This window comes from Rhinopithecus bieti, unplaced genomic scaffold, assembly GCF_001698545.2.
Source record: "Rhinopithecus bieti isolate Rb0 unplaced genomic scaffold, ASM169854v2 scaffold_5260, whole genome shotgun sequence".
Classification (NCBI taxonomy): Eukaryota; Metazoa; Chordata; class Mammalia; order Primates; family Cercopithecidae; genus Rhinopithecus; species Rhinopithecus bieti.
The window spans coordinates 2,959,945-2,981,672 of record NW_016805896.1 but is presented as its reverse complement, the minus strand read 5'-3'; the positions used below and the strand labels follow the sequence as shown (position 1 = coordinate 2,981,672).

General features: G+C 34.6%; 1 protein-coding gene across 8 annotated transcripts in view; it reads left to right on the top strand.

The window, feature by feature from the left end:
• KIAA1328 (KIAA1328 ortholog) overlaps window positions 1–21,728 on the top strand; it is a 400,177-nt gene that overhangs the window by 57,401 nt on the left and 321,048 nt on the right. For all 8 annotated transcript variants that reach the window (XM_017873982.1, XM_017873981.1, XM_017873984.1 and 5 more), the window contains one exon: window positions 6,245–6,360. In XM_017873982.1, coding sequence (XP_017729471.1) covers window positions 6,245–6,360 — 116 coding nt within the window. The remainder of the gene's footprint in view (window positions 1–6,244; window positions 6,361–21,728) is intronic.

Sequence of the window (21,728 nt, the reverse complement as noted above, 5' to 3'; positions counted from 1 at the left end):
GTACGAAGTGGTATCTAATTGTTGGTTTGATTTGGATTTACCTAATGGCTAATGATGTTGAACATATTTTTATGTGCTTGTTGGCCATTTGTGTTTCTACTTTGAAGAAGTGTCTGTTTATATCCTTTTCAATGGGATTTTTTTATTGTTGAGTTTTTCAGGCTTAATCTATTTCATACACCAGTCCCTTCAAGATATATGCCTTTGTTTTCTTCTAGAGTATATAGTTTTAGCTCTTACATTTTGGTCTTTGATTAATTTTGAGTTAATTTTTGTATATAGTGTGATGTAGGGGTCCAACTTTATTCCTTTGCATGTAGACATCAAGTTACCTCAGCATTTTTTTTGAAAGGTTATTATTTTTTCTTCAATTTTCTTGGTACCTTCATTAAAAATCAGTTTACTAGAAATATGAAGGTTTATTTTGGGTCTCTCAGTTCTGTTCCACTGATCCATGTGTTAAGTCTTCATGCCAGTACCACACCGTTTTGATTACTGTAGTTTGCAGTAAGTTTTGAAATTGGGAATTGCAAATCTTTTGTGTTCTCCCTTCCTCAAGAGTGTTCTGGATATTATGTGTCCCTTTCATTTCCATATGAATTTTGGGATCACTTTCTGCAGAGAAGCCAGTTGAGATTTTTACACTTAATCTGTACATCAACTTTGAGACTGCTGTTTTAACAATATTGTCTTCCAATAATGAATGTGGTTTTTATTTAATTAGGTCTTAATTTGTTTCAAGTGTTTAGTTACTCTCAGGTATGATTTTTGTTCCTTTGAACTTTATTCTTGATGAAATTGTAAATGGAATTGTTTCCTTAATTTCATTTTGGGATTATTCTCTGCTAGAATATGAATATACATTTTTCTGGGATCCTGTAACATTGCCAAACTCCCTCGTTAGTTCTAATAGTTTTTTTAGTGAGTTTCCTCACTTTTTCTATGCACAATCACATCATATGAAATAGTGATGGTTTTATGTCTTCCTTTGGAATCTGGATGTCTTTCCTTTTTCCCCCTAATGTAATTGTTAAGAATTGTTCATTATTTTCTTTAATATTTTTACTATCACTGTAGCACTGTGTTGAATTGAAACAATGATGGCAGGTATCCTTATTTTGTTCCTGAACATGGAGGAAAGCATTCAGTCTTTCACTATTAAGATAACATTAGGTGTGGGTTATTGCATAGATGGCTTTTATCAGATTGAGGAGGTTACCTTCTCTTCTCTTTATTGAGTTTTTTAAAATTATAAATTGATCCTGGATTTTTTTCAAATGCTTTTCTACATCTATTTAAATGATCATGTGATTTTTGTCTTTTATTCTATTGATATTGTATATTACATTAATTGGCTTTTGGATATTAAAACTACTTTGCATTCTTGGGATAAATCCTAATTTGTAATCATGTAGAATTATTTTTATCTACCTAGATTCTGTTTGCTAGTATTTTGTTAAGGAATTTTGTGTCTGTATTCATAAGAGATATTGGTTTGTAGTTCATAGAGCCCTTTTACACATGTATTGCTGTATCTTTGAACCTGAAAGCACTTATGTTACTTTAGGCAGTACATTTTAAATAACAGCCAAACATTAAAATTTGTAAAGAGGGAGTTAAATTGATTTCATTGAAATATTTCTTTGTAATGAGAGATCCCTTCTTTATCAATGCAATTATTTTTGCTTGAAAACAATTTAATTTTTTTCTATTTGTTAGGCATACTCTGAAATCTGTTCCTTCCTTTTCCAAATCTTACCCACTAAGTTGATCATCATAATTTACAAAATACAAGCAACATACCCAGCTCCCAAATGGTAGATATTTAAATAAGGAAGAAACTTATCTGTTTGACTATTAGGTGAGCTAGAATTCTCTTTGAGATAGGTTTGCTGACTTGAAGTTGTCTTTCACATTCGTTTAAAAGTACCAATTTCTGGAGTATTTGGAAGAATATCAGGAGTGTGCAAAGTCATAAAATAAATCCCTTTCTAAAACATTAGTTTTATTAAAAAATTTAGAATAGGTGAGTATGGGGAAACTTTTTATATTAAAATAGAATAGTTTTATGGCGAGGAATACAAAATATGCATGAATGTTTAAGGTAAAGCATAAGACTTCAAATAAATTCAGTACTTTGGCCTGATTTTCAGCCCAACCACCCAGTTCTCCTACCTGTTAGATAAGAGTACATTTTGTGGAAGTTTTTGAGAACTACTCTGAGGTATTACCAACAATGATGATTTCTTTATGACCAGGTTATTGCCCTTCTTGTAGATAATTAACAAATCAACACTACATTTCCTTCTGTCTGGAAGGAGATGTATTTTATCCTATTAGTCAAATAGTTCACTTTTATATATTTAGATTTTCATTGTGTTAAGTAGCTCTTTGCTGTACAGTAGTCCTCCCTTATTTGCAGGAGATATGTTGCAAGACCCCCTGAAACTCTGTATATATTATGCTTTTTCCTATATGCACATACTGATGATAAAATTTAATTTCTAAATTAGGCATAGTAAGAGATTAACATCAGTAACTACTAGTAAATAGAATGAATGTAACAATGTACTGTAATGAAAGTAAAATAAGGGTTACTTGAACACTAGCACTGATATACCTCAGCAGTCAGTCTGATAACCCATATGGCTACTCACAGGCGGGAATCGTACACAGTGTGGATATGCTGAACAAAGGGATGATTCATGTTCCAGGTGGGACATAAGTGGACTGGCTGAAGATTTCATCATGCTACTAAGAAGGGTGCACAGTTTAAAACTTAAGAATTATTTATTTCTGCTATTTGCCATTTAATGTTTTTGGACCACTGTTGACATTAGGTAACAGAAACCACAGAAAGTGAAACTATGGAGAAGTGAGGACTAACTATTGTACTTTAAAATGTGATACAGAATTAGGTCTTTTTATTTTACTTTGTGGTCTGAGAATACTTAGATGAAAAATATGACCATGATACCAAATAGTTTCTTGTTACATATACTTCATTGGAAATACTGTTGAACATAAGACAGATTTCATAATGAATATCAAATCTTGAGGTTGCTTTATTGGCAGGTCTTCTACATTGAAAATCTATATTAATATACTAGCTCATATTAAGTATGCTAATGGACCACAAAGAAGCCATGCATATCTTTAGATAGGCCTATCAAAAAAATGTTGCTCTTTTTTCTTAATACAGCTTGTTAATTTTATAGCCTTCTAGGGCTTAATAATTGCTATAGGATAGTCAAATCATAGCAGCATAACAGAAGAGATTAAAAAGAAAAAGCCCTGCTTAATAACATAGCAACAAATATTTCAAATATACTCCAGAAACTAAATTTAGAGAAGAATGATTTTATCTGGATAGAATACATTTTGGGAAGAGCTCATCACAGACTCTGACATTAGGGAATTTCTGACCTGGCTGGACTCTAGAGATAATCTGTGCATTTAGATTAATGTTAAGGTAAACCTGCGATCTGCTTTTCTGTTACTGTTTTCTATGACCATGGAGCATTGTTTGTTGAAGAAACTAATCTTTGGGACATTCTTCATATATCTAATGGCTTTTATGAATGGGATTGAAACTACAGAAAGCCATTTTTTAGATCCCTTTTGGAAACTCTTTACTGAACAAAATTATTGTGATTACATTTTCCTTTAGTAGGTGTTCACTAAATACCTTTTAATAAATAAATGAAAATAAATGTTTCAATATCTACTTATAGATTTTCCTCTTTCATTGTGTCTTCAAGATTTTACCAGTCTAAACTGGGAGGGATTTTGTTACATATTTTCTTACCTTGACAGTGTTTATTCTTTGCTCACAATACGGATTGGGTATCCCTAATACAAAAATTCGAAATCTGAAATGCTTCAAAATTTGAAATTTTTTTAGCACTGGCGTGATGCTAAAAGTGGAAAATTTCACACCACGCCTTATGTGACAGGTCACAGTCAAAACACAGGCATACAGCACACAGTTTATTTAGTGTACCTCCACAAGGGAAAAAAGACTCTCCCAAAACCCCTGTAGCTGTGATAGAGCATTTTTGAGCCTGCCCAGATTCTCTTGCGCCAGCAATCCTACAGAGGCATCTGAGCAGGCTGGGCATGCCAACAGCAGGCCCCTCACAGTGTCCCACGTGGGAACAAGACCTCCTTGCATTACTCACTGTTTGTTTGCTTATTCTATGCTCTGTGATTTAAAGATACTGTTTAAAATGTTAAAAAAAAAAAAAAAAAAAAAAAAAGGCCTACATCATACCCATCAGGTAATGTCCATATTCCCAAATTGGAAACTATTTCAAATCTGAAACACTTCTGGTCACAAGTATTTTAGATAAGGGCCACTCAACCTGTATACAGCATCACTCATTTCTTTGTTTTATGCATCGTCCTACAGATTCATTACTTTGTTTTGCATTTCTGTAGTCTCATGCCAAATTTCACGTCCTTATACTTTTTAATATTTCTCTAATCTACTTATTACTCTGTCATGCTATCGGCATAGCTTTTACCTAAACCATAGTATTATATGTCTTGTTCCATGACCAAATGTTTGGTAACATTTTCCTTCTTTACAAATGGTTTCCATATTTATAAAGGATACACACACACACACACACACACACACACACACACACACACACACAGAGTCAAATATTTATAATATAGTGAAAGAAGTTCTGGAACTTCAGTGGGAAAGGATTTTTAAAATTGTCTAGTCTAGCCTTTTTTCTTTCTTAGTGAGATTAATAATGCCCAGAGAGATAAGCAGACTTTGTCAAAGTTACTTTGAAAGATGTTATTGCAAGTGGGCTTCAGAGTAATAACAGGAAAAGGGAAGGCATTGTAAAGAGATGGGAACAAAGGAAGCAGGATAACCTGCTAACAGAGCATAAAGTCTCTTTGTGTGTATATATTTGTTTAGTTGTCTGAATTCTTTGTAAATATATCAGTCTTTGAGATTACCCTCTTTGAAAGAAGGGCCTGGGTCTCATTCATGGGCCTAGTGCTGTATGGTAAACATAAATAATATATAGGCCAGAGAAAATGACTTGAATGCTATGATAAGTAAGAAGAAATAAACCTATTTATTGAGCAGTACTATGTGCCATGTGCTTTCACACAAATTATTTCAAAGACAAGATACAATCAACTCTTGAACATTCATGATTCTAGTTTTCAGTTATCCGGTTGATTACAGTATCTCTACCAGAGGGCAGGCAAGAAGGAAAACCTATGGGATTCATGTTATACAGAAGTTGCTCTAGTAGTGTAGGGTTCTGGGCAGAAGTAAATTTAGTAGCTCAAAGAAAAGGTTTAGATTCCCTGTGGGCTTCACTTACACCTATTCCTGTTATCTTATAGGATATGTGGCATTCTGTGAGCTTTGGAGAAATAAGTACCAGTAACAGAAATTTGGGGTTAATGTCTCTGCACACAGAGTAGAATGAAAATTAGGGTTGTCCCAATACATACGTCAGTGAATTGCAAATAAAGTGTTGGTGTTGTTCATGTTTGTTTGTTCCTAGATTTTTGTTTTTTCTGTCTGTGCTCTTGTCAGAAATCATCCCTTTCTGGTTTGATTAAGTTGGAATCGTTTTCAGAGTTAAACATTTTCTTAGTTAATGTTTTTAACTTTATAATTTTTTTTGGACTAAGAATAACATGTACTGCAAACCTTCCTTTACGTTACTGTCATCTTTTTATTTAATCATACTATTTATATGCTACTAAAGAATGCAGAGTATTGGTACCAGGAAAAAGTAAAATTGCCCGTGTATATTTAGTAAAATATTTAAAGTACATATTTTGTTTATTTTATTAATAGGATTTAAACAAACGTATACAAAATGTAAATCAAAATCCATTGATTGTACCTGTTTTGGTAACAAAAAAAATGAAACCCATGTTTTAAAATTGGAATATATTTCTGTCCTGGATTATAATTTGGCACCTGCGTCCTTTGTAGGACTTTCCATATTTAAGATGTCTCTGATGACTGAAAACATTTTTAATGTAAAAGTTACATGCGTCTTTTATTACAAAGGTGAAAAAGATTGCCTTATGAGAGATTAAGTTTTAAAAAAGCAACAACAAAAACAGAACAGAGTGTTCCTGAAGAATTCTTCATACCTTTGGAAGAAGTCTGGTTTTTGTAAACTGCAGCTATAGGCACATATTTAATTTTATTCTGATAGATGTTAAAATTTTTTTCTATTATTTCTTTCAGAGTAAGTGAGGAAAAGGAAGTGACGGAGGAAAGACTGAAAGCTGAGCAGGAGTCATTTGAGAAGAAGATCAGGCAGTTGGAAGAACAGAATGAACTGATCATCAAAGAAAGGGAAGATATCCTTTTGAAAGTCTTCTTTTTTAACGTGCAGGAAGTTTGACTATTTCATGAAGACAATGTAAACTCCAGAGAAATAGTTGTTCTAATTTGTAACAGGGAGTAAATCTGCATGTGCTGCTGTTTCTAGGCAATCAGAACGACACTTACCAGTATGTGCTCTGGCTTCCTTTGTGCCTGATAATGCCCTCCAGCTGTTTTGCTGCTGCTGTTATGCTGCTAAGCACATACTTATCAACTAAAAAGGACAATAAGAAATTTGGTCATTTAAATATAGTGTTGGAACTTTATTAAATTCTGTTCCTCTGCTGTAATTGAGCTGGAGCCTCTTTGTGTTTAGTATTCTTTCTAGTTAAAGCTTTGACAGTCCTAGGAATTCTCTGAAATCATAAAAATTAAAAAAAAATTCTTTTTACTGTAAAGATGTTGTAATTGATAAGTGTCTACATGGCAACATAAAGCTGCCAAATCCTTCTTATGGAGCAGAAAACTATTGGGTTTAGACCTAGAGGGGTGTGTGTGTGTGTGCGTGTGTATAGCATTATTTATAAGTAAAAACATATTTTAGGGATGTGTTAAAATAAGCTATTTCTGAAATTTCTTTTGAATAGTTAGAATTACTTATCTTTTGGGTATTGTATGCAGCAATACTCATGTAGAAGAGAAGTCCCTAAAGTTAGAGTGATGGAGCTGTCAGCTAAACTAGTGTGTGAGTGCATGAAACAACCATTGTTTTTATTGGCAGTATCATCATTAACTTGATTGTTAATAATTGTTTCAAAGATTCTGCAAATGTCAAAAATGGTCATGTACTGACAGTAACTATGCCTTTGTGAATACCAGAGAAATGGAAGCATAAAGATAAATTATAATAATTAGCTTGAAAACACAAGACTGTAGCTACAAAACAGAGTCCTGAACTTTTATTTTCCAATCAGTGGAAGTTCATGATAGAAAAATAATATAATCAGAATTCTCAGAATTGATTTGCTGAGTATAACATTAAGAAGGCGTGTTGGCCCCACAATTCTAGATCAGTGCTTTTTCAGTTATTATTTTTTTCTACATCTGTAGCATTTGGATAATCATCTCCCACCTTCTCTTTTTTTTTTTTTTGCCCACTTTGACTTCATTGCCATTGGTTATTGACCCTCCAGGTAGATTGTCTTTTGTGTTTTTCTTCCTGCTACTTTTTTCTCCAGATTTAAAGGAATGCTGTTTAGTCAGAATTCATAACAAAGTGCTCAGCCAGTTTTATTTACTCTTCTGCTTCTCATGAGGAGTAGTACTCCAGGTCCTAGCATTTTCTAGAGATGGTAGGTTAGAAATGCTTTCATTTGCAAAAAAAAAAAATTCAATTTACAAACTCCTTTATTTCTCACATAACAATAACTCTGGAGATCATGGAAGATTCAGTGGTTTAATATTTTCAGTGCTGGCATCTTTACAATTCTCTCAGGTTTTTTTAATGGTTGCTCAGATTCTAGGCATTACATTTCCATTAAGGCAGGCAGAAAAGGGGAAGAGGTCCTGGTAATTATGACTCCCTCTCCCTCCTTTAAAAAACATAAAAACTTTATGAGAGCACTCTCTACTCCCCACCCAGTGGTCTTTTATATGATATTTATAAAGGTCCTGCATTTTATGATGTGGCCATGGTAGGCTGCAAAGGAGGCTAAGAAAGTGAGCATTTAACTTGTCCAACTTACGTAGTAGAAGGCAGCACTGCAGAAGACTGGAAATGAAGTCAGCCCCCAACTCTGGTAGCAGAGGTAAGGGAAATACAATTCACTCTTTGTATGGAGAGGAGGTGGTGATACTTTAACCTTCCTGGTACAAAAAATCTGTAGCATACAGTGGAATTGGGATGAGTTGGGGAAAGGTGAGAGAGGTTGGTAGTAGACAGTTTAGAAAACCTGGCCACAGTTAGAGTGGGCCCTTGTTTGGTAAAATACTTAAGAAAATTTTGTGGTTATCTGGAAAAGTAGAATCTAACTCAAGTAGACTGTTATATTTAGCACTTTCTGGGTCAGGATTAATTCTATTCAGTGCTAAACCAGTCTATACTTTGCATGGCTGTGAATGGTTTCTTTTGTCAAGCTAAATGTTATGATACCTGGGTGATTGTAGTGACACTATTTTTCATGTTTTCCTCATGATTTAACTCAGGGGTGAACACACTACTACCATGGGCCACATCCAGTAGGGTGCCAGCTAATTCCAGCCATACCCATTGCTTTATGTATTGTCCGTGGCTGCTATTGTGCAACAACAGCAGAGTAATTGCAGCAAACACCCTATGCCTTTCCTAACCTAAAATATTTATTATTTGACTCTACAGTAAAGGTTTGCTGGTTCATGATTTATCTTACAAGCTAAGAAAGGAAAGGAAAAGATATATGAGTAAACTCAAAGACTTTTAGTCATGTGGCATAGTCAGATTTATTTTACATATAGTAAAATAGGCATTTCTTTATTATTGTGAATAAGAATTGGAGTAAATGTTATACCATTGTCAAAATTAAAATGTTTTAGTTGGTCTAACTGGTTTAAGGTTTTTTTTTTTAAGCACTAAAATATAGGTAGTATTTATAAAACTTTATTATCAAGAAGGAAGAAAGGAAGACATGATTTTTTTAAAATGATATTTATGGTTTTTATTCTGAGTAGATCACTCAGGTGCAAATCTCCTTTAACCAGAATAAACCTGTCAAAGGTTAATATAGATGATTTTATAGTACATAAACCTCTATAAAACTTAGAAACATAAAACAAGATTATAATTTAAAATAATATAATTCTAACTACGGATACATTTACCTATCATGTATGAATGATTCAGACTCTTAACGTATACATGAAATCAGATAATTTCAGATCATTTTAAAGTCTGTTTCTGTGTGAGAAACTATATCCATTAATTCTGATTTTTGGCATTTTAAAGATGTATTTTACCAACATTTATGGGATTTTTATTTTAAAAGTTTGAGTAACTTGATTTATTGATCAACTGTACAAACACAGACCAGTGCCTTAGTAAAAAGGAAAACATATTTTACGTGTGTGCATCAGGATCAGCCTGTTGAAGGGTTTGTTCTCGTAGAAAATTGTGCATTTATTATTAAAACATAAAAAGTCTTAGTAACGTTCAGTCTTTAAGCAAAGGAAGTTTATTTCTGGATAACTTAACCATATAAATGAATGTGCCATTTACAAAGCCAAGCAGTCTGATGAACTTAGTAGGTTTTTGCCTGGCTGGATGAGTATGAAAAGAAAGATAAATCTGAAACTTAAAGAGAAATATGTACAATCACAATAATTCTGAAACATGTTAGCATGTAATAGTGTAAGACACAGAGGATGTAGCTATTATAAAATTTGATTAATATTTAAGCTAATTGTATTTCTAGAACATATGACTCAGATCAGTGGTGAGCAGTGGTATTAAAAGCTTATATTAGAAAAGTATTAAAGTCTAATGTTTGCTGACTTCACTGTTTTAACTGGCATAGCAAAGGAAAGTGACAGCAAAGAAAGCACAGTGGGATTTAGAGTCATAATCCCATTTTAGCACTGACTAGCTATCTGATCCCTTGGGAAAGTTACTCAACTTCTCTGAGTCTTTCATCTATAATATGTAGATAACTAACATGCCTTTTTTGCAGGCCTATTGGAATTTGATAGATTCTTTACATTATATGTGTAAAGGACCTAGTCTAAGTAGCCACTGAATAAAAAATAGCAATTCTCATTTCTACTATTATTAATACGGAGCAGGGATGAGATGACTAGCCCAGGTTTCTCATTTCTGTGCCTTTCTTCATTGGGATTTTGTTGATTTTCATTAGATTATGCAAGGGTTGGGCTGCTTAGTAGCCCAGTAGAAGAATGCTTTGTCTTCTGCTTTATCTGCTTTATCTTCTGATCTCTCTGGAAGGAAAAACCTCTCTATACCACTAGCACCTGTTGAGTGCTCACTGGGAGGAAACCAAGTTTTAGTTTCCTCTCCCAGAAATCAAACTGAGTTGTGTTGTTTTTTTTCTTCCCCCGCCCCACATTTTGGTTTGTTTCTGTTACCTCTCTGACTAGGACTTAGTAAACTGAAGGGCTTTAGAGGTGCTTGTAGCTCACATCCTTGAGCTCATTTCATGGGTCGTCATTTTAGAAACTGCTCTTCAAAGAAAGAATTTTAAAGGAACTAGCTCGCTCGCTCGCTTGCTTGCTTGCTTGCTTGCTTGCTTGCTTGCTTTCTTTCTTTCTTTCTTTCTTTCTTTCTTTCTTTCTTTCTTTCTTTCTTTCTTTTCTTTCTTTCTTTCAAGCAAAATCACCTTTATTTGCATATGGTATGAAACTTAATTTGGCAAATCCAAATCAATGATACTATCTATGTAAAAGTAATAACCAGTCAGAAGATTAAAATGGCAGAAAAAGAAGTTTAAAATGTCAACAACAAAATATGGCTGGGCACCGTGGCTTACTCTTGTAATCCCAGCACTTTGGGAGGCCAAGGCAGGCGGATCACCTGAGATCAGGAGTTCAAGACCAGCCTGGCCAACATGGTGAAACCCTGTCTCTACTAAAAATACAAAAATTAGCCGGGCAAGGTGGTGCATGCCTGTGGNTAACTGGTTTAAGGTTTTTTTTTTTTAAGCACTAAAATATAGGTAGTATTTATAAAACTTTATTATCAAGAAGGAAGAAAGGAAGACATGATTTTTTTAAAATGATATTTATGGTTTTTATTCTGAGTAGATCACTCAGGTGCAAATCTCCTTTAACCAGAATAAACCTGTCAAAGGTTAATATAGATGATTTTATAGTACATAAACCTCTATAAAACTTAGAAACATAAAACAAGATTATAATTTAAAATAATATAATTCTAACTACGGATACATTTACCTATCATGTATGAATGATTCAGACTCTTAACGTATACATGAAATCAGATAATTTCAGATCATTTTAAAGTCTGTTTCTGTGTGAGAAACTATATCCATTAATTCTGATTTTGGCATTTTAAAGATGTATTTTACCAACATTTATGGGATTTTATTTTAAAAGTTTGAGTAACTTGATTTATTGATCAACTGTACAAACACAGACCAGTGCCTTAGTAAAAGGAAAACATATTTTACGTGTGTGCATCAGGATCAGCCTGTTGAAGGGTTTGTTCTCGTAGAAAATTGTGCATTTATTATTAAAACATAAAAGTCTTAGTAACGTTCAGTCTTTAAGCAAAGGAAGTTTATTTCTGGATAACTTAACCATATAAATGAATGTGCCATTTACAAAGCCAAGCAGTCTGATGAACTTAGTAGGTTTTGCCTGGCTGGATGAGTATGAAAAGAAAGATAAATCTGAAACTTAAAGAGAAATATGTACAATCACAATAATTCTGAAACATGTTAGCATGTAATAGTGTAAGACACAGAGGATGTAGCTATTATAAAATTTGATTAATATTTAAGCTAATTGTATTTCTAGAACATATGACTCAGATCAGTGGTGAGCAGTGGTATTAAAAGCTTATATTAGAAAAGTATTAAAGTCTAATGTTTGCTGACTTCACTGTTTTAACTGGCATAGCAAAGGAAAGTGACAGCAAAGAAAGCACAGTGGGATTTAGAGTCATAATCCCATTTTAGCACTGACTAGCTATCTGATCCCTTGGGAAAGTTACTCAACTTCTCTGAGTCTTTCATCTATAATATGTAGATAACTAACATGCCTTTTTTGCAGGCCTATTGGAATTTGATAGATTCTTTACATTATATGTGTAAAGGACCTAGTCTAAGTAGCCACTGAATAAAAAATAGCAATTCTCATTTCTACTATTATTAATACGGAGCAGGGATGAGATGACTAGCCCAGGTTTCTCATTTCTGTGCCTTTCTTCATTGGGATTTTGTTGATTTTCATTAGATTATGCAAGGGTTGGGCTGCTTAGTAGCCCAGTAGAAGAATGCTTTGTCTTCTGCTTTATCTGCTTTATCTTCTGATCTCTCTGGAAGGAAAACCTCTCTATACCACTAGCACCTGTTGAGTGCTCACTGGGAGGAAACCAAGTTTTAGTTTCCTCTCCCAGAAATCAAACTGAGTTGTGTTGTTTTTTTTCTTCCCCGCCCCACATTTTGGTTTGTTTCTGTTACCTCTCTGACTAGGACTTAGTAAACTGAAGGGCTTTAGAGGTGCTTGTAGCTCACATCCTTGAGCTCATTTCATGGGTCGTCATTTTAGAAACTGCTCTTCAAAGAAAGAATTTTAAAGGAACTAGCTCGCTCGCTCGCTTGCTTGCTTGCTTGCTTGCTTGCTTGCTTGCTTTCTTTCTTTCTTTCTTTCTTTCTTTCTTTCTTTCTTTCTTTCTTTCTTTCTTTTCTTTCTTTCTTTCAAGCAAAATCACCTTTATTTGCATATGGTATGAAACTTAATTTGGCAAATCCAAATCAATGATACTATCTATGTAAAAGTAATAACCAGTCAGAAGATTAAAATGGCAGAAAAGAAGTTTAAAATGTCAACAACAAAATATGGCTGGGCACCGTGGCTTACTCTTGTAATCCCAGCACTTTGGGAGGCCAAGGCAGGCGGATCACCTGAGATCAGGAATTCAAGACCAACCTGGCCAACATGGTGAAACCCTGTCTCTACTAAAAATACAAAAATTAGCCGGGCAAGGTGGTGCATGCCTGTGGTCCCAGCTACTTGGGAGGCTGAAGCATGAGAATCACTTGAACCTGGGAGGCAGAGGTTGCAGAGAGCTGAGATTGTGCCACTGAATTCCAGCATAGGTGACAAAGTGAGGCTCCGTCTCAGTAATAAAATAAACCTAACAGTAATGTACAAAACCTTTAGGAGGAACATTTCAAAGACTCCTGAAAGACAAAAGCAGAGTTGAATGAATGGAAAGACAGCCCTTGTTGTTCATTTGGATGACTCAACAAAAAATGATATCAGATATTCTCCTAATTCATATATGTGTAATGTGATTTTCCAAAAATGTATATATGAATGAGATTTTTTCTGGAGCTAGACAAGTTGGCTATGAAATCCATGTAGAGAAATATGCAAAATTAACTAATCAGCCTCTTATAAAGAAGAGCCAAGAAGGAAGTGATTAGCTCTCTATCAAAACATGGTACATGAATAAACAACCAGACTACTATAGAAGAATAGAAAGTTTAAATGTAAATTCAATTACATACGCAAATTAAGAATATAATTGAGATAGCATTTCACAACTGTGACAGCAGGATGAACTTTGTAATAAATAGTATTGTGACAACTGGAGAGTCATTTGGAAAGAGATAAAATTGGAGCTCACGCCTCATACCATACACCAGAATAAACCCTAAGAATCAGAAGTCCAAAAAGTGAAAATATGAATTATGTACACATATCTGAAATTCAAGAAATACATATAATTTTAAAAATTGTTTTAATTATTTTATTTCAGTAGTTTTTGAGGTACAGATGGCTTTTGGTTACATGGATAAGTTATTTTAATAACTGATTTCTGAGATTTTGGTGCACCTGTCACTGGAGCAGTGTACATTGTACCCAATATTTAGTCTTTTATCCCTCACCCACTTTCACTCTTCCCCCCTCTGCTGAGTCCCCAAAGTCCATTATATCATTCTTATGCCTTTGCATCCTCATAACTTAGCTCTCACTTATAAATGAGAACATACCGATGTTTGGTTTTCCATTCCAGAGTTACTTCATTTAGAATAATGGCCTCCAGCTCCATCTAAGTGGCAGCAAGGGTCATTATTCCATTCTGTTTTCTGGCTTAGCAGTATTCCATGGTGTATATATACCACATTTTCTTTATCCACTTGTTGGTTGGTGGCCACTTAGGTTGGGCCCATATTTTTGCTATTATGAATTGTACTGCTATAAACATCCATGTGCATGTGTCCTTTTCATATAATGACTTGTTTTCCTTTGGGTGGATACCCAGTAGTGGGATTGCTGGATCAAATATTAGTTCTACATTTAGTTCTTTAAGGAATCTCCATAATGTTTTCCATAATAGTTGAACTAGTTTACATTAAAGGAACTAGCTTTAATCTTTCCGAGGACTGTATTAAGAATGAGCCAAAGATCCCACAGTGTCTGTGCTGAAAATAGGTAAGAGAAAATTCATAAGATTTTTATATGATTCTGTGAAAGAAATCATTGGTTGCTAATAACAGTAATACCCTGGAGCTATCCAAAACTTTGTATTTAACTCATCCCTGCATAGGAGCCAGACTATCTTGATTTGTCACCATCATCTGTTAGACTTTTAACAAGGATAGGAACCATACTGCACGAGGCTGTATCATAGATCTCAGTGGAGTGGTATGTGAGGAGAGGTAGAAAAAATTTTCACACAAAAAAAATGTGTCAAGAGAAAAGGTCTCTCCTTTTTAATGTATCTTTCTGGCCCTTCAGAAGAGAAGGCAGATGTTCTAGTCTTTGAAATAGTTTTGGGAAAATAAAAAACCTAAAGTTCTTAAAATGAAGAAAACTAAGTAGAAGAGAAGGGATATGGAAGAAGAAAGGGTATTTTGGTGTTTGGCAGTGTGGTATACTGATATAAACACCTTATCAATTTTGATGAATCTTGACCTTTTGTTTTGAATAAGTATTTGGTTTTTTTTTGTTTGTTTGTTTACAAATTGAATTATTTAGTGAAAGAATATATTGTGTACTTGGATAGGGCCATTTTGTTCCATTTAACAAGCCCTAGAAAATACTGTTTTACTGATCTGATAATCATCTTGAATACTACAGAAGTTGTATTTCTTGAGGCCATTTTATTTACTCTATGTTGCTGTATAAATTTAGCAGATTTTGGACCATTGTTATTATAAATTGTCCTGGAATGACATTTTATATAAAACTAACAGTTTGAATGATTCTTTCCATTTGTATTACAGAGAAATAAGCATTCTTAAAGAAAGAACTGATTGTTAGTTATTTTATTGTTGTCTAAACCATTCTTAAAGATTATTTTGTTCTTTTAAAATATTTAGTTATTAATGCTAACCACAGGAAGAAATTGTGACAAAAGTTTGTAGAAAGTAAATAAATTATATGTTCACTATTGGGTACTATGTACTTACCTGGGTGACCATACCCCTAACTTCAGCATCATGAATATACCCACGTAACAAACCTGCACATGTATCCCTGAATCTAAAATAAAAGTCGGAATTATTTTTAAAAATTATATAAATGTAACCCTATACTAAAATTCATCCCAATAAGAGTCTCTAGGGGTTAAGTTACTCTTTAATAATGAGTTATATTTACACTTTACTTTTTTGGAATTCATCCAGGAAATAAGAATTAGAAAGAGGCACTCCTCACCCACTCTAGCCCCCTATGTATGAATGTATGAACTTACTTTCTCTCTGTTTTTCTCTCTCTCTCTCTAACTTTTTTTTTTTTTCTTTTGAGATAGAATCTTGCTGTGTCGCCTAGGCTGGAGTGGTGTGATCAGGACTCACTGCAGCCTGGATCTCGTGGGCTCTAGTAGTCCTCCCACCTCAGCCATCATAGTCACTGGAACTACAGGTGTACCCTACCCCACCTAGCTGTTTGTGTGTGTGTGTGTGTGTGTGTGTGTGTGTGTGTGTGTGTGTGTGAGAGAGAGAGAGAGAGAGAGAGAGAGAGAGAGACAAGGGTCTCATTACGTTGCCTAGGCTGGGCTAAAACCTCTGGGCTCAAGTGATCCTCCCATCTTGGCCTCCCAAAGTGCTGATACTACAGACATGAGCCACCACACCCAGTAGAACTTTTCTTATATGAGAATTTTTAAAGCTGTCATATGGATAATAATAAACTTATTATTTGGTATCTAGTTTTAAAGCTAATTGCAGATTTAAAGCAGAAAATTATAAGTAGAGAATGGAGCTGCAATGAGACTATTGAAGTTGACAGAGGAGTTGATAGAAAACTACTAAAAGCACATAAGAACTAAAATACACAGCAGCCTATAGAACTCTGCCCACTTAGATATATCTCAAGGACATCATATATTAAATACAACTTAGTATTTAGAGGCAGGACAATGTTAAATTGTTTTTATTCTTTTAGAACTAGTAGTGCTTTTATTACTAAGACATCTTGCATTCTTATATTGCTTTTCTATTTACAGAGCACTTTCACTTATGCATTTTTAATCTTCATAATAACCTGGTTAACTTAGATGAGGCAGATACTCTTACTGTCATTTTACAGGTCTGGAAAGGTAATGAAACAGCCCATTGCAGAGCTAAGACTGAAATTTCTTGACCCCAAGTGTTCTGCTTTTTTCACTGTACCAAATTATCTCTGCAGCAGTGAATGATACAAATATCAATAAACCTTACTTTTTAAAGCACAATTTTATAAAATGTGTAATATATTTTGTGGTGCTTTTATTCAAAGTTGGTTAAAAAATTTTTTGGTACTCAAAAGCATATACCTTAAGTTACCAGAAAATCCAGATACATAGAATGTTTCAGCAGTTTTCTTGTATTTTGACATCTCCATTCAGTCACCACATCCTACTCATTTTCCCTTGAAACCTTATTCCTTGCTATTTTCACTGCTACCTCACTTCATTCCTCTGTTACTGTATAGTGTCCTTGTGTGCTTGCCTCCATTGTTTCCAACTGTCCTTTGAAAGAATTCATTCCATTACTGTTGCCAGATTAATTTTTCTTAAGGACTACTTTTCTTTCTTTCTTTTTTTTTTTTTTCTTTGAGACAGAGTCATACTAGGTCATCTAGTTGGAGTGCAGTGGTGCAGTCATGGCTCACTGCAGCCTTTAACTCCCAGGCCCAAGCAGTCCTCCCACCTCAGCCCTCTCAAGTAACTGGGACCAGAGGCATGCATCACCATGCCTGGCTAATTTTTTCTTTTTTTTTTTTTTTTTGAGACGGAGTCTCGCTCTGTCGCCCAGGCTGGAGTGCAGTGGCCGTATCTCAGCTCACTGCAAGCTCCGCCTCCCGGGTTTACGCCATTCTCCTGCCTCAGCCTCCCGAGTAGCTGGGACTACAGGCACCCGCCACCTCGCCCGGCTAGTTTTTTGTATTTTTTAGTAGAGACGGGGTTTCACCGTGTTAGCCAGGATGGTCTCGATCTCCTGACCTCGTGATCCGCCCGTCTCGGCCTCCCAAAGTGCTGGGATTACAGGCTTGAGCCACCGCGCCTGGCCACCTGGCTAATTTTTGTAGAGATGGGGTCTCCCTATGTTGCTCAGGCTGGTCTCGAACTTCTGGGCTCAAGTGATCCTCTCACCTCAGCATCCTAAAGTACTGGGATTACAGACGTGAGCCACTGTGTCTGGCTTTAAGTTCTGTTTTTATTACATCTCTTGGCTTTTTCATACCATTCCATAGCTTCTAATGGCCTGAAGGACCAAATACATAGTCTTGATTTTGACATTCAAGCCCTCCATTACTGGTGTCAAGTAACATGTGTGACCTTCATTGTTATAGCCCCCACATACCAGCTAAGAAAGGCTCATTGGATTTTCCTACTTATTACATCTAATTTCTGTTTCTTTGTCATTGCTCATTTTACTAATTTCCTTCTTCAAAAATGTTTAAAGTCATCTTCCCCAATACATTTTTAAAAATAGTATTTGGCTCTCAGCATTCATACCTGTACCAGCTGCCCTAACTTGTATATCTTCTTACAGTTCTTTGGGCACTGTAGTGTACTTGAAACAGCCCTGAATTTTTAGTAAGAAAACTTGTAAGAGATCTTGGATCAGCTACTTTATGCCTTTGTGACTTTGATAAATCATTAAATGCAGGAGCATTTCAATGACATTTTAGAATAATAAGCTGCTTTGCTAGAGTAGGAGTGAGAAAGTGAAGGCCATGAAGAAAAGGAGATACTCTCATGCCAAAGGGCATCTATGTGAAGGGATGTTTTGGGGTTTGTTTTAAGGCTGGAAGAGATTTTAAAGATCTGCTTCATCTAGCACCTTTTCTGATTTTCAGTTTTCTTCTGTAAAATGAGACAAATATTTTTTTAAAATTCTAATAAGTTTATGTAACTGCTAAACATGTATTTTTTGGAGTAGTGTGAGAAGAGATTGTACTTTTCAGCCCCTTTGCCTGCTATTCTGGGCTTAGCAAGGTTTGTTTGCTTATGTATTTGTTACTTAAGTATTCGCTGTGGACTGAATTATGTCCCTTCAAAATTCATATGTTGAAGCTCTGACCCCCAGTGAGACTATAGCTGAAGACAGGGTTTTTAGGAGGCAGTTAAGGTTAAATGAGGTCATAATGGTAGAGCCCTAATCCAATGACTGTTGTCCTATAAGAAGAGTAGAGAGATCTCTGTCACACACCACACCCCCACGTTGTCCTGTGTGAGGCCACAGCAAGAAGGTAGCAGCCTGAAGGCTAAGAGAGCCCTCACCAGAAACCAAACCTGATCAAACCTTATTTTGGACTTCCAGCCTCCAAAACTGTGAGAAAATAAATTTCTGTTGTTTAAGCCTCCCGGTCTGTGGTATTTTGTTACGGCAGTCTGAGCAGACTAAGACAGTACGTAATATGTACTTAGTTCTTTGGTAATTTTTATTCTAAGTATCAACTTAAAAGGCTTTTCAGTGTATTTGTGGAGGGTAGTGTTTCTAGTATTAGTGTATTTTCAGATACCGTTCTCTGATCATTTTACTTTATTTTCTTGGTTGGGTGTTAATACATTTTTGAACAATAATTTTTAAATATTTTATATTATTTTTTGATGAGATTTGATTTTTGGCAATCTCGTTGCCTTATTTTCTGAGACCCTTTTAATATATATGATGTACTCATTTTATAATTAAAAAATAGCTTAACTTTCCAAGCTTGATTTTGCTTTGGTTTTGATGTCTTCGATTTACTGAAGGCCCCAGACGTGGAACCTTAACATCCTCACAGAGCAACTTCTATGTTGCTTTATAGTGAGTGATACTGCAATTCAAATAAATGTGGATTGGAACTTCTCAGCTGGCTCTAGTGGCTACGGATTTCATTTCTTTTTGATACTCACATATAAATAAGCTCAGCAAACTGAAATTCAAAATACATTTATTTGCTACATCTTTGTTTAATTATCTTTTTTCAGTGATGGTTCTGTTCTGGGTAAATGGTACTAAACCTGTATAGCATCATTTAAAATTACTTTGGAAAGTTTCAACAGTTCTTGTATGAAGAAATAGACTTTAAATAAATCAGTAAATCAATCTCATAATTATCATTCAGCGTATTATTTAGGATTATTGTTTAGCCTTTTACATTACTGATTTTCCTTAAAGGGCTATCTGATGTACTCTTTTCAGCTAAATCTATTTGCCATACCAGAGCTTGTAATTGCTTTACATTTGAAGAATATAAAGAATGACTTTATTATTAATCAGTAGCAAATTCGTCTTAGTATTCTTAACCTTAGGATGGCCTTAACTTATGAATAAGTGATTTAGATGGTAATACTCTCACTTCAGTTACAGACTGATGCAATAACTTAAAAAAAAATTGTACTCAAGATTTTGCATTTCAAAACTAATTTTTTAGAAATAGTAAATATAATTATGGTATTCTCATGAAATAATTAGAAGTCAACAGAATATCTGAATTGTATCTTCCTATAGAGGATGGTAAGGATTATCACCTTCCCCCAGTTTTATTATCTTTTCTTAATACAGATTACCAGGCTATTGAGCATCTTATTTTCTTGAACCCTCAGGCTTATGAAGAGCAGAGCCAAATGGAGAAAGAGTTCTTCCTGTCAAAACAGCCCCAAGCAGTTTTTGAATTTGTAAATAAATGTGGCCTGGAAAATCCAGGCATCTAAAGACAAGACTGTGTTTCAGTTAAACCGGTCAGTTTTTCAAATAGTTGTTATAATGTGTGTGTTTTATTTTTTTAGTTGTACCTATGAGACTTTGTTCCACACAAAACTGATAAACACAGGAAAAGTGTCAAGAGGCAAAGGAGGAAAAAAGACAAGAGAGAGAGAGAAAACCAACGGAAGTGGAGGTTAGATATAGTAATTGCCCTAGTGAGAAATTTGCATGGGAGAAAAGTTGACAATAAGCACAACCTATGATATGGTGGCACAAGAGAATGGTTACTAGTGAGTTCAGAGAAAAGTTTCCAAGTAGCCACCTCTGTCTCACATTAATATTCCCAAGGCATCAGTGAACCAGGCTAAAAGCACAAGGACTAGTTCAGCAGTGTAGAGGAAAAGGGGGTGAGAGGAGGCTTTAATATGATAGTGAACTTAATCATTGAGAGGTGTCACAACATTTAGAAGTATATTCTTTGTATAACATTATATAGTGACTTGGCATGGCAGAGAAGTAATTTGATATATTGCTAAGGGAGCTTTTTTCCCCACTTATTAAATTAAAACAATTACATGGAAAGCCCTGTTGGTAAATCTTTAGTTAATTACAAATTGATGTCTCAAATATGACTTATCTCAATGAAATAAGAAGCACAATAGTATTTTGGAAACTCAACTATTTATCACACAGGATTATCAAATGATCCAAAATATGTAACTGGTTTAGAATTAGGAAGTTCTATGAAAATATATAAAGACTACAAAATATTTTCTTGGCCTGAAAAAATTTATAGCATAAAAAATGGATGTGAAGACATAATTGATATATATCTTTCAAATGTTATCTTTTATTTCAGATGTTATCTTCTATTTGAATATTTTTTTGTTTTGCCTTTAGAGTCCTCATTCAGATTTCTTTTGCCTGAAAAGTAAGTAGCTTTCTGGTTTTTGAAGAGATAATATGCTTTTGAAGCAAAAAATTTTTTTGATTATGTGAGGAGCATCCCTTTGAATTTTGAAGCAGTTGTAAGGATGTTTGTTGCTAAAATAAGTCAGCTAGGAATTGCTAAAGAGTCTTAGCATCATGTGTTCTGACAAGGCATTGAAGAGATCTCAAGGACAATAATGCAGAAATCAAGCTGAGAAGGCTCTGATTAGATGGAACCTACTTGAGAATGTTTTATGAAGCTATATCAGGATCAATCTTCCTTGCACAGATAACAGGAACGGCCAAAGTGACAATATTCAAAACAAGATATATGTTTATTTTTTATTCATATAAAACTCATCTGGTGCCAGCAATTTTAGGCCGGTGTAGTGACTCCACGGATTATAGGAGCCACACTTTTCTTAAATCTTGGCATTCCAAGCTTCCACCATGATTTGCAGATTCTAGTTAGCAGATTCTGTTAATTTTGGAAAGTTTCTTCTAACTGTGGTTTTAATTTTGTTTTTCCATTGTTGAACTTAGAAATACAATTAAGTTTTATATGTTGATTTTATATCTTTTGACCGTGCTAAATTCTCACTTACTAATTCTAA